At 38.4% G+C, this 12523-nt stretch overlaps 1 protein-coding gene across 6 annotated transcripts in view; it reads right to left on the reverse strand.

Annotated features, from left to right (window-relative positions):
• MACROD2 (mono-ADP ribosylhydrolase 2) overlaps positions 1 to 12523 on the reverse strand; it is a 1879180-nt gene that overhangs the window by 571773 nt on the left and 1294884 nt on the right. For all 6 annotated transcript variants that reach the window (XM_070485547.1, XM_070485545.1, XM_070485546.1 and 3 more), the window contains exon 7: positions 7896 to 7926. In XM_070485547.1, coding sequence (XP_070341648.1) covers positions 7896 to 7926 — 31 coding nt within the window. The remainder of the gene's footprint in view (positions 1 to 7895; positions 7927 to 12523) is intronic.

Genomic DNA, 12523 nt, shown 5'->3' on the forward strand with positions numbered 1-12523 from the left:
ATAGACGGATGTAGCATCAGGGGCGCAAAGTGTTACAGAAGCAAATTGCAGTTGATTCCTCCAAGAGTTGCTATGGAAATGGGCCAGAATGAAGAATGTAATAAATGATACAATTATTTCCTCATTTTCAATATATTGATCTTAGTTCCACTATGTCTGCAAATTTTGCAAGAAGTATAGTACAAAAAAAATGTAAATGCAACTGAGGTGAGAACTAAATGTCTAAATATACTGGCTGACAGCTAAAGATGGGTCATTTTTCTGATGTCTTAAGAAATCTATACCTTCAATTTGTTAGAGTTCAGGATTATGAAGACATTTTAATAAAGTAGATACTATCAAAATCACCATATATTCTTACAAAATATGGACCATGATGATTTAAAAACATTTACTGATTGTGGGTAAATGGCACTGCCTCAAATTAAAGTACCTATAAGTGAACTGTTTGATTTAATTTGCCTTTCTTTTCCCCTTGAGCAATGATATCTAGAAGTCCATCATAATTCAATGCCCTCTTTTTTCCACATAACAGAATTGTAGTCAGACACATGAATTCTAAGCTAGGATAAATTTCCAATGTCCTTGCAGTTACGTAGGTCATAAGACCAATTTCTCCCCAATGGAAGGTAGATGGAAGTGACAAGTGCTACTTTGAGTCCAGGGACCATAAGATAAGATGTGTTCCCATCATATGTGTTTCTTTTGCTGGAACCAGGGCAGGTAAGTATATAAGAACAACGTGTTAAGGAAGGCAGAGCAACTGCTTGGCACCAGGGTAGATTCATGACTCTTTGAATGACAGAGTGGAACAAATCCTCCCACAAATAGGTTGCTCACTCTGGAACTGTTAGCACAGAGAGAAATATACATCTATATTCACTAAGCCACTCTATTTTAGAGTCTCTTTGTTACAGCAGTTTAGCTTTACCCTAACTAATATAGTCTCTTTCAAATGCACTTCAAGATGCATTTTAAAAATAGAATCATTGACTAAAAAGGATTTGACATGAAAATCATTGTCCTAAACAGCTAAACATACTTGACTTCTCTAAAGAAACTGTCAGAATTATTTTTGAAGTCCTTTCTAAAGAGAGCTGAGCTATGTTTATTTAAACTTGCCCTTTAGAATCAAGTATGTATAAGGAACAAGAAAAAGAAATGTCACTCAAGACTAGATGAGAAAAATGAGCAAGAGTATGGAAACTATTTCAGTGATAGAACTGAAAGTGTGGTCATTTCTTAGACACCCCCAAACAGTTCTTTAGGGAGAGTATCTTAATAGTGCTCCTATTTTCAACATGGCTGAAAGATATTCCCAGAGTTACTACCAAATGGATAGGTTCTATAATTTACTGAAGCGGTTTTCCTATTTTGTTAAAAGGCTTTCTGTTTTAATACTTCTATAAGAAAAGCCATTTTTTAAGGCAGCATAGCAATAAGTGGCAGCCTCTGAGAAAGAGGTGGGTTGGAATTCATTTGTGCCCTCTAGGCCTAAGCCAAATTTTTACCTTGACACAATTGCAAGGAGGTGGACCTCAGAAACAGTAATAAAAATTGCAGCCTTTGTTACTTTTTGAAACACTTAATCTTTTAATTAAGTCCTCAAATTGTTCAGTTTGGACAGCGCACCAGGCAGAAAGACACTGGTTATTCGCTGCATCCTCAGGACCAGGAAGCTAAGTTTCCAAGATTTTCATTTCTTTTGGCAGATGCCCTGGAGGAACCCTGCCTGCAGGTCTCACTGTCATTTTTATGTAAGCTGAACTAGCGTATTTTGTTGCTGGGCACTTAAGACTATTTTCCAGAGCAAAGGTGGTACCTTTGATTTCATAGTTTGATGTCTTCTTATTAAAGACCCGTGTAGCTTAGAAAAAGGAAGAGAGGAGTTTATACTACATTTTGTGGGATGAATGCATAAATGTGGACATATGTAAGTGTATTTGCTATAAATGTCTATCCAAATGGTAAGCACTCAGAGGGTTATAAACAATTTAATAGCTAGAATTTGGTTGTCTGTAAGGCTCTTTCTCCAGTGCTTCATAATGATGAGCTCGTAAAATAATATTCAAATATTATATAATTGAGGTGGGTTTGGCCCCAGCACTGCATTTTCCCAAAGGGAAGTAAGTTACACTGATTCTAATGTTACTTTGCTTTGAGGGCTGGCAATTGACTCAAGGATTGCCAAGAACAATCAGGCCTCCTATAGTGGGAATAACATGGCCACACAAAAAACACAGGATGTCAGAGAAGAGAATTTATGACAGAAAAAAAGAGTCATCGTTAGACCACCTGAAAGGAAGTTTTCAAAGCAAATGGAAATATCAAAGGGAAGAGAAGAAAGCAAGAGGGAGGGGGAGAGCTGTCAGGGGAATGAAAGGGAGGGGCACACATTTTTGTCAATTTTGCTCTGGTTTCCAAATGTATTACATAAGATAACTCTTCCAGCAAGCCCAGAATTGCACAGCAATGGTTGTCACACCCTCTGAAATCTGTCAGCGTTTAAAGCTGATGGAGGGCATGCCCTTAGCATTGCTGTTGGAGAATGCCCTGGTTTCTTTCCAAGTCACGTCTGTGAATTTAGACAGATGTAGTGATAAAAATATTTGCCAGGTAGATATAAGATTAATGAAACATCGCGTTGGTCTCCTTTTTACCAGTTAGAAGTAGAAGAGCGAACTTGAATGCAAATGAGGAATTCATTTAGAAAGTTGTGTCCTGGCAGCATTTCACAGAGACCAGCTGATTTGATAGAAATAGGCCTTCTGTGTTCATAACAGAAATATAATGACCAAATATGGAAGCTGCTTTAGCTAAATTATGCTGTACTTAAATTTTTTCTGCAAATTTCCAGCCAATAACTCAATATCTGAAATTCCTTCCTCTCTAAAATATACCACCTCATACCTGGAAAGCAATATTCGAATTTTTTCTTCTTCTCCTGAGAGAATATTTTCCCAGTTACTCAAAGCATACACCCTTCCACCTGGACTTCACTTCTGTTAACTATATTGACTCCCATAAAATGGACTAAAATTACTTTTGCTCTTCACTTCTCAGCAAAAATTCCATTGCTATGCATCATGTCTTCTTTTGTTAAACTTATTAGCACCAGAGTGTCCAAGTTGGACTCAAAGGGCAGAAGGCACGCACGAGATCTGAAATGTCCATCAGGAAAGTTTAGATCGGTCCCTCTGAGACTGGTTTAGCAGCCAATTCAAATCTTTAACAGGAATCTGGGAGTTCAGAGCCCCTGTAAGCCTCATCTGGATCTATTTTTCCAAAAGTAACACAGGCCTTTCTTTGGTATTTTAACAAATGTGGCTTTTCATCCTGAGTGTAAGCAGGCGATCTGGTGCCCTGTGGAACCATCCTGGAAACATTATGTTGGAGCTGCAACAGCGGTCGCTGAAAGAATGGAAAAGTCTGGTTCCTCTTCCAGCGGAACTTCAAAGCAGGCAGGGCCTGCTCCCATCCTGTGTCTTCCTTAAATTGGGTTGAGTTTCACAGTGGATATTTTTCAGTATGTGTCTTGCAAAAAGGTGCAGTTTTAGGTTTTGCTGCCATCAGGGCTTGTTCCCCAAAGGCTGAGGAATGGGGAGAGGCTGAAAGAGGAATTAGCTTCTGCTGTGGTCCCGAGCACCCCCAAAGGACTGGTGTGCACCAGATCCTCCAGACACGCTCTGAGTGTGATGATGATGCCTGAGTTTCCATGAAATGGGAATGCTTACTGTTGAAATTAACTTGGTATGAGATCATCCTGGCAATTAAATAACCAAACTCCTACAAAAGATGGGTCCACCGTAGCCAAATTTTCTTCTAGTAGAACTAGACTTACAGGAGGTTTGTGGACCATAAATCCAAAAGTCAAGGTAAACCTAAAGCAAACAAGTATCTGAGAAATTCCAGCAGGTGGGGAGGGGGGCTGGGACTAAGGCTTGTTGGGAGAAGTTAGGATAGGGCCTCACGGCCGACGTGTACCTCTCTGACTGACCGTTACCCTGTGGGCCATAATAAAAAGCAAAGGGGCTTTTTCTTAAGTGGAGTTTAGTGTTGTATTCAGCTTAGTTCTGTAACTGAACAAGTTTTTGAGTTTTCATTTTACTTGGTCAAGGTGGACACTGCCATGCCTACAAATACCATTTCCAGGTTAAGAACGCTTTTTTTTTTTTAAAGGTTGGCACCTGAGCTAACAACTGTTGCCAATTTTTTTTTTTTTTTTTCTGCTTTACCTCCCCAAACCACCCCCTGTACACAGTTGTATATCTTAGTTGCAGGTCCTTCTAGTTGTGGGATGTAAGAATGCTTTTTAGAAGCATATTTGTTTTTCCTAAAATAGAGATGTTTGCCCATTAAGAAAATATCAACTGTGTAGCTTTCTCTACCTGTTATTTTGCCAGTCAACAATTCTGTTTTTTGTATCTTCAGTTAGGCAAGAACTTGAGTTACAATCATTATCATTGTTATCAAACAGCAAATATTTGCTGAGCCTCCTCTAGACACAATGCTAGGCCCTGCGTGTGCATAGAATATGCACAAGTGAATCCTGCTCATTAAAGAATTCCAGACAGGCTATAAGCACAAGCTATATCAGCAGAAATCTATGGCACAATATAAGGGGGCATTGCTAATTCTCCAGATTACAAAAGCAGAAAGATTTCAAAAGATGTAATGACTACTAAGAGTTGGCATATTAAAAGAAGACTTCTCAGAGATCAAGATTCAACCTGCATAAGTGTATGTGGTGTATTTTTGTTTGGGAATCAGGAGAGAGAGCAGTGGTAGTGATGCTGTGTGTGAGTTTGGTGCACATGTGTATGTGTGTGTGTGTGTGTATGGTATAAGGAAGGGACAGAGAATTGGACCTGGCAAGGTATATAACATGCTTTGAGATTCATCATCTTATTTGTGGGTAACAGAATATGTGTCCATGATGAGTGCATGTCAAGAAATTTCTCAAACTATATTCTGGAGAAAATACTACTCCTGAGAAAGGTTGAGAAAATAACAATCTCTACGGTCACATAATTTTAGGAAACGCTGCAAACTAAATTCCCCGTTTAAAGCTACAAAGGCAAAGAGACATATAATTTCTTGGCACACTGATACACGTACTCAAGAAGATATTTTTCCCCCCTCTTGACAAATTTTGAAAGCACTGGTTTATAGGAGATACATACAATGCCTATTGTGCAGTCTAGAAAGAATGAACACTAACTTGCAAGTAATGGAATATGATCAAAGGCTCCTGAGCAGAAGGGAAACAGGCACCAAGTGGTATCTCAGAAAAATTAATCTAGTAAAGTTTACAATATGGAATAAGAAGGGAAAGGACTAGAACCAGGTGACTGTTCTGAATATTCGCTCTAAATCCATTCTAGAATGATTTACAAAGTGTTGGGAGTTTTGTTTGCAAGCTTTTTAATATTTTCTTTTCAGCCATGAACTTCTTTAAATAAAGTATTATTTGATATCTTAGAAAATAAACATAAAAGTAAAACTGATCTAGATGATGGAGGAGGCAGAGCAGACTTCTGAAGAAGAGCAAGAAAACAAGTGACCTATAATATTTAGGTACTAGGAGAGAATCAAGCACCGACCAGAAAGCCATAACTTCACAAGGGACATAAGAAATAATTTTCAGGTTGCAAAATGCTAAATGGTCCATAAACTAAAAAGGACTGGAGTAATCTAATAGTTACTAAAACAGGATCTTATGGAGCTAAAAATAAACCTAGGCCTCAAGGTAGCCAAAGGCAATATGGCATTTGACTTTGTGCGTATCATTCTCACTTTTAAATTTACTCAAAAAATAGAGAGGAAGAGAGATGAGTAACCAGGACTTGAAAACTATATATGTACTTTGTTTGTCTGTTTGTTTTAAGATTATGCCTGAGCTAACATCTGCCACCAATCCTTCCCCTTTTTGCTAAGGAAGATTAGCCCTGAGCCAGCATCTCTGCCCATCTTTTTCTATTTTCTATGTAGGACACCTGCCACAGCATGTCTTGATAAGTGGTACGTGGGTCTGCCTGGGATCTGAACCGCAAACCTCAGGCCACCAAAGGGGAGCGTGTGAAGGTAACCGCTATACCACTAGGCCGGCCCCAACACTTGAAAACTACATTCTTCCAGCTGGTATTGTGGAAATTGTCCAAGCTTGCCTGGTGGCAGCCCTCCAAGCCAGTGACTGTGACTCTCTATCAATGCCCTACTCAACAGTCTTCAATCTTTCTCCCCATCCAACACAATGAAGTACCGAACCAATTCCCTTATTTTGAGCCATGTTACTCTCTCTAAGGAGAAATCCCAGTCCTTCAGGGATGAGAATTAACCAAGAGTCACCTTAGGTTTGATTTTGTTCTTCCTATCCTCTCCTGAGCCTCTAATTTTAGTGTCCCTCCTCATCTTCCTTTATTGTTCTATTTTCTTTTCCTGCCACTTTCCTTCCTTTTAGCGTATCATGTTAAATTCACCCTCTGAAATTCTTTGCATGTTCCCATAAGATTCTCAGAGACAAAACAGACATCAACAATATGACAAGGTAATAAACATGGGAAATGATATGTATAGTACTGCTTTAAGCAGCTGGAGTTTTGTTTGTTTGTTTTTTGTGAGGGAAAATCAAGATTGTCATGACACAACATTCTCAAAATGAGAATCATTTTGCAATGGAGTCTGATTTGACTCTAGACAAAGTGAAGTGAAGCTCTGGTCTCTTGACCAGGTAAAACTTAGCATGTAATACTTCCTTTAAGCAGATATTTAAGAGCTCTAACTGACCATCTATGAGGGAGAAAGAGCAGTCATGATGGGGATAACGGTGAAGTTTAGCCCTCTCTAGCCCAGTGTTCACAGAGTTTCCACAAAGCCAGGCTATAGTGGAATCCAGAGAGAAACAAAACAAAACATATTTGAAATTTTTAAATAGTGTGACTAAATCTTTCCCCATTTAATTTAAATCAGGCCTACATTTTCCATTTTATTCTCACCAAAACCTTCAACAGAAATATCAGATTAAGAAGAAATCAGTCTTCTACCTTTGACATCAAACTAGATATCCCTCCCCTATAGTAATAAACTTAAGCCCTTTCTCTACATTTGTACATATTTTATTTTTCAGGTAAGAGTCTCCATGTGAGAAGTTTGAGCTCAGAAATGTCATAATCTATTTTGCTTTAACAGAAACCCCTAAAATGATAAGTAATCTCCATTTTACCTTAAGATTGTAAAACAGATTTATTAATGGCTTGAGGAAAAAAAAATCATAGGGAAATTTCATTGTAGGTGGAAAGATATTTAGAGAGCTTTAGGCTGGTGAAAGCATGTGATTATAAAAACATTTTCCTTCCATCTGTAAGTGAAGCAGTCACTACTTAAAACACACCATCAATACCAGAAAAAATATTTACAGCTTATTAAAATCATCTGCTTTCATTAACAGTCACTTCTTTGGATTTTTTAAAAATTTAAATATACAAATATATGCATGTATGTGCATTTTAATGTTTCTATTATTGTGTAATTCACAACTAAATAATGATAATGCTAGGCTTTATACACATTATGATTCATCTAAGGGAAAAATCTGACTTTACTAAAGAAAATATTATTAGAGGTCAAATTCTACTAAAGCAGAAATTTTTGTTTAACAAAAGACATTAAACCACAGTGCAGCTAATCATTTCACATGGTACCCGACAAAATTCAAGAACAAAAAGAACATCCAAATAGCCTCTTGAGATTCCTCGATGATGATTTGACCTGCATTTTGAGTCTCTTTAAATCACAGCAAACTATATTCATTAGAGAACTTCTTACTTTTCCCGTTAACCTCGCCTTTACCAACAAAATAAAGAAATACAAACATTATCAAAAGCTAGATCACTTACCATAAATGCCTGTTGAGATGCAGGGAAATGCCTGTGAATAAACCACAAAAATAACAGTAAGTTTTAAAGAAACATCTCTGCCCCACTTCAACATCATCTATTTCAACATCTATTTTCCTTGAGAATGTGATGGCCTCTATTCAAATGCTCTGAAACTCCACTCAGTTGGAGTAGGAAACATTGTGGAAATGGGCATGTTTGATTAACTGAAAATTTTTCCTTAACAGCAATCATACCAGCTTGCAAGTGCCAACTGTTAAATTTTCTGGAATCTTGTGAACTGATAGTTAAACATAGTTATTATTAAGAAATTAAATCACATAAACCTGGAAGGAAATAAGTTACATTTAAAACAAAGACTCAGAAATCATCTCATCATCTCCTAATTAGTTTTCCACGTTTTACTATTACCTCTGTTCTTGAGATTATTTATGTCTATCTTATGTGTATGATGGAAATTCTGTCTAATGGTGTGCTGCTGAGCATCTCGTCCTAGCTCCATGTCAAGTGACACCATGTTGGTGGCTTAAAACCTAAAACTATCAATCAACATTCATGCTGGACTATGCTTGTGGGTTAATTGAAACCAGAGGTTGGCCATGGATACAAAATTTTGATAAAATTTAACAAAAGTATTCTGTGAGAATCAATTGGTTATATAGGATTTATAATAAAGGATATTGTATATTTTATTCTTACATTTAAGTTGTGTGCTACACATTCTTTTTATTAGTAAAATTTAAAAATAAACTTATATACATGTGTATTTCTGTCTTTTTTTAGAGTCAGTTTTTAAACATTTACCAGCACATCACCACTTATACTATAAGCTATGGACTGAATGTTTTGTCTTCCCGAACTTTTATGTTGAAACTCTAATGTGATATTTGGGGTGGGGGCTGGGAGTTAATTAGATCATGAAGGTGGAGCCCCCAGGAAGAAACTAGTGTTCTTAAGAGAAAGGGTGCTAGCACTCTGCTCTCTGCCACACGAGGGTACAATGAGAAGATGGCCACCTGCAAACCAGGAAGTGGGCCCTCACCAAACACCAGATCTGCTGGCACGTTGATCTTGGACTTCCCAGCCTCCAGAACTGTGAGAAATAAATGTCCGTTGTTTGAGGTACCCAGTCTATGGCAATTTGTTACAGCAGCCCAAACTGACCAAGATAGCATATTTTACCTAGCAATGCTTAAAGAATTTGATTGAAAGAGTGAGTGAACAAATGTAAATACACAGTAACTAAATTAGACTTTCTAACAGAAGAAAGTGATCTGGGCTTGGCAATGTCCTCTGTCGATGCACCTTTGTGAAAATTTAATCAAGATGTTTTCATCTCTCTGGCCTTTGTATTTTTGAATTGAAAATGAAGATGATAACACCCTCCATAAAGAAATGTGCTGTGGGAATTAATGACAGAATTTTTTAAGAGGTGACTGATACTGTGTTAAAGAATCTAAAACCTGCAGCTGCTGTTGACTGTAATAGCTACATTATTATTGAGCTCAATAATGATGAAACTTCTGTCTTTTTTCTTTATATCTTTGGGTTAAATCTGTACTGCATTTTATTTTCCTTATCATTTTTATAGATTGTATGTTTATTCCCTTTACATGGATGTCCTATTTAAAAAGTCACAATTTGGTGATTTTGTTTTAGAGAAAGTGATAGTTGACTCTGAGTTCACCGTTATATCTGTAAAATGATAGATTTTGTTTCTGTTCTTTTACTAGTAAATGCTACTGTTTCTAACAAGAAAGTAGGACAGTTTCTCTAACATAGTAAGAGCTATTTTTTAAATAAATTAACCAGTTAATTCTTTGATTCCTCAGGTTCTTGAGGTGCCAATAAGATCTGAAGAATGTTCTTGAATGACTCAATCCATCCAATGACACAGAACCATGAAGAGATAGTACCAAGCAAATTCTCCTGAAAATGTTGTAGTGTCTTTCTAGGCATTCTGCAAGGCTACCAACAGGTCTTACTCCATGTGAAAATCAACTGCAAACTTTCTGTAAACATTCTGCTACTAATAGTAAGGGCTCAGAGTTCAGGAATGGCCTATTAAAAATACAAATTAGAGAGGATTCAGGGTCATCCCTATAATTTGCACCCTGCTCACTCATGTTCCACAGTGCCTTTTAAATGAAGTAGAGAGAGGAGAGTTCACAGCTCATGCCCCAGGAATTCCATGGGAGCAAACTGAACACATAAATATCACCCATCTTGTGCTTGCAGTAGAGAAGGAGAAAAGTTTGAGACCTGCTGCATGGAGCCATCAAGTGAAAGCTAGAAGATACCACAGTGTTTTCGACAAACAAGTCCACTTTAAATCTCATCTGGCATCCTTCCAGTTCAGGATGTTGAGCAGTTTGCCCAGCTGCTCTGAGCATCAGTTTCCTCATTAGTAAATGGCAACTATGAGATTCCTGTCAAGGGGTTTATGCAAGGATTAGGAGGAATAAGGAATGCAGAGCATTGTATCTGACATGTAGTAATATCTCATTTAATGCCGATTCTTTTGGTGGGCACTGTGATGCTCACCAGGCTGTACTTCAAGAGGTAACTTGTTGCCCTAGAGCAGGGCTTCCCAACCTTGGCACTATTGGCATTTTGGACCAGATCATTCTTTGTTGTGGGGAGCTGTCTAGTGCACTGTGAGATGTTTAGCAGCATCCCTGGATCCTATCCACTTGATGCCAGTAGCATGCCCCCAGTTGTGACCGTCACAAATATTTCCAGGAGCTGGCCTGGTGGCATAGGGATTACATTTGCATGTTCCACTTTGGAGGCCCCAGGCTTGCTGGTTTGGATCCCAGGTGCAGACCTACACAGCGCTCATCAGGCCATGCTGTAACACCATCCCATACACAAAACAGAGGAAGATTGGCACAGATGTTAGCTCAGGGACAATCTTCCTCACACACACACAAAAACACATTTCCAGACATTGTCAAATGTCCCTTATGCGGTAAAATCACCTCTGGTTAAGGACAACTGCCCCAGAATCCGGGCCTAGATCCCTGCAGTGCTGTCAGCAGACAGACTTCAGCTATCAAGCTTTTCAGGGATCGCCTCAAATTCAAAGAGCAACCTCACTCAGGGTCATGCCCCTTCCCAGGACAGTCCATATCCAATAACTAATCAACATAGGGTATAAAGGCCTTGGTTCATCTTGGCTCAATTCAGTGTAACACTGAAGGGCCCTACCAGCCTCAGAGCTCCCCATGGGGTCAGCAGGGCCCTCACTAGGCCTGCATCGCAGCTCATCTTTTCCCTCTGCACACTCCTGCTTCCTTTCTCTTTCTTCCTCTGGCGTTGATCCCAAGGACACACTTTAATAAACATCCTGCACCCTAAACTCTGTCTCAGAGTCTGCTTCCTGGGGAACTGATCTGAGTTAACTCCCTTCTGCTTCCCTCCTAGGCCTGGTTATATGAGTTGTTCTCCCATCAGATCTAGCAGAAGAGAGAACATACTGAACAGTTAATGGCAATTTCATTTCCCTTGGCTCCGAACTCTATCATGGAATCAATCATGCAACGTAACAATTGAGTCTGAATGTACCAACTGCCTTGTCTGTTTCAACAAAGACAAATAGCTTCATCTGAAAATGACATTGTTGCCTTGAACTTGAAGGCAAACAGTCGTGTAATGGAGGATGACTTTGGTAATATTATTGTATTAATTCAAACAAAAAGACTACAATAAAGCAAAGAAAGAAATACAATATCATGGAAAAAATTCATTTTATGTGCAACAACTTTGCATATAATTCATCCAAATGAAATTTCATCCATTAGTCACTTTTTATTACTTAAGAGAGAGAAAGAGAAAAAAAGAGAAACAGAATGAGAAGGAAAGAAGGATCAAATAAGCTCAACTAAGGGATTTACATCACATAGTCTGTGTTTTTTGCCATAATAAATTTCTGATGGGGCCACCAGAAGTGAGTAGCATGGGATTTCTTTATTTCAAAGTTGTATTTAATATGACCACCTCCCACAAAAATTCTCTCCTGTGAAAGAATGATAGATTATACCAAAACAGGCCAATTAGCCTGGTTTGTTTTAAGTGCACATACCTCAGCAGTCACCTGTGTTACTTGGGGAATGACATCACCAGCTCAATTTGTCCAGTTCCAGAGTCTCCTTTTAGCAAGCCCCAGGAGCAAGAAGTCTCCATGCTAATCAGGTCTGTGCATAGAGCCGTCAGAACCTTGCTTGATAACATTTGACTTTTAGTCAGTTTTTATTCCAAATCAACATACACTTCCTCTCTCAGGGAAAAAATAATCATTTGACTTAGAGAGTGAGAGAGGATTTTCCTTTTGTGAAGTTATAGATTGGGCCACCACCCAGAATATATTTCCTTAGCCTACCACGTTGGTTTCAAGTTTATGAAATTATAGATTGGGCCACCACTGGGAATACAATTCCTTAGCCTTACCTATTGGTTTCAAGTTCATTTGTATAAACACTAAAGTCCTTAAGGCTGTATGTAGACTATGCCTCTGATCCTATTGAATGTCTGTCTCCACTTCTCCCATTTATGTCTCAGTAATTTGAGGGCAAGTAAGGAACTATCCCTCAACCTTCTTTGTCTTGACCCTAACAGTGCCTCCAAAA

This window comes from Equus asinus, chromosome 15, assembly GCF_041296235.1.
Source record: "Equus asinus isolate D_3611 breed Donkey chromosome 15, EquAss-T2T_v2, whole genome shotgun sequence".
Taxonomy (NCBI): Eukaryota; Metazoa; Chordata; class Mammalia; order Perissodactyla; family Equidae; genus Equus; species Equus asinus.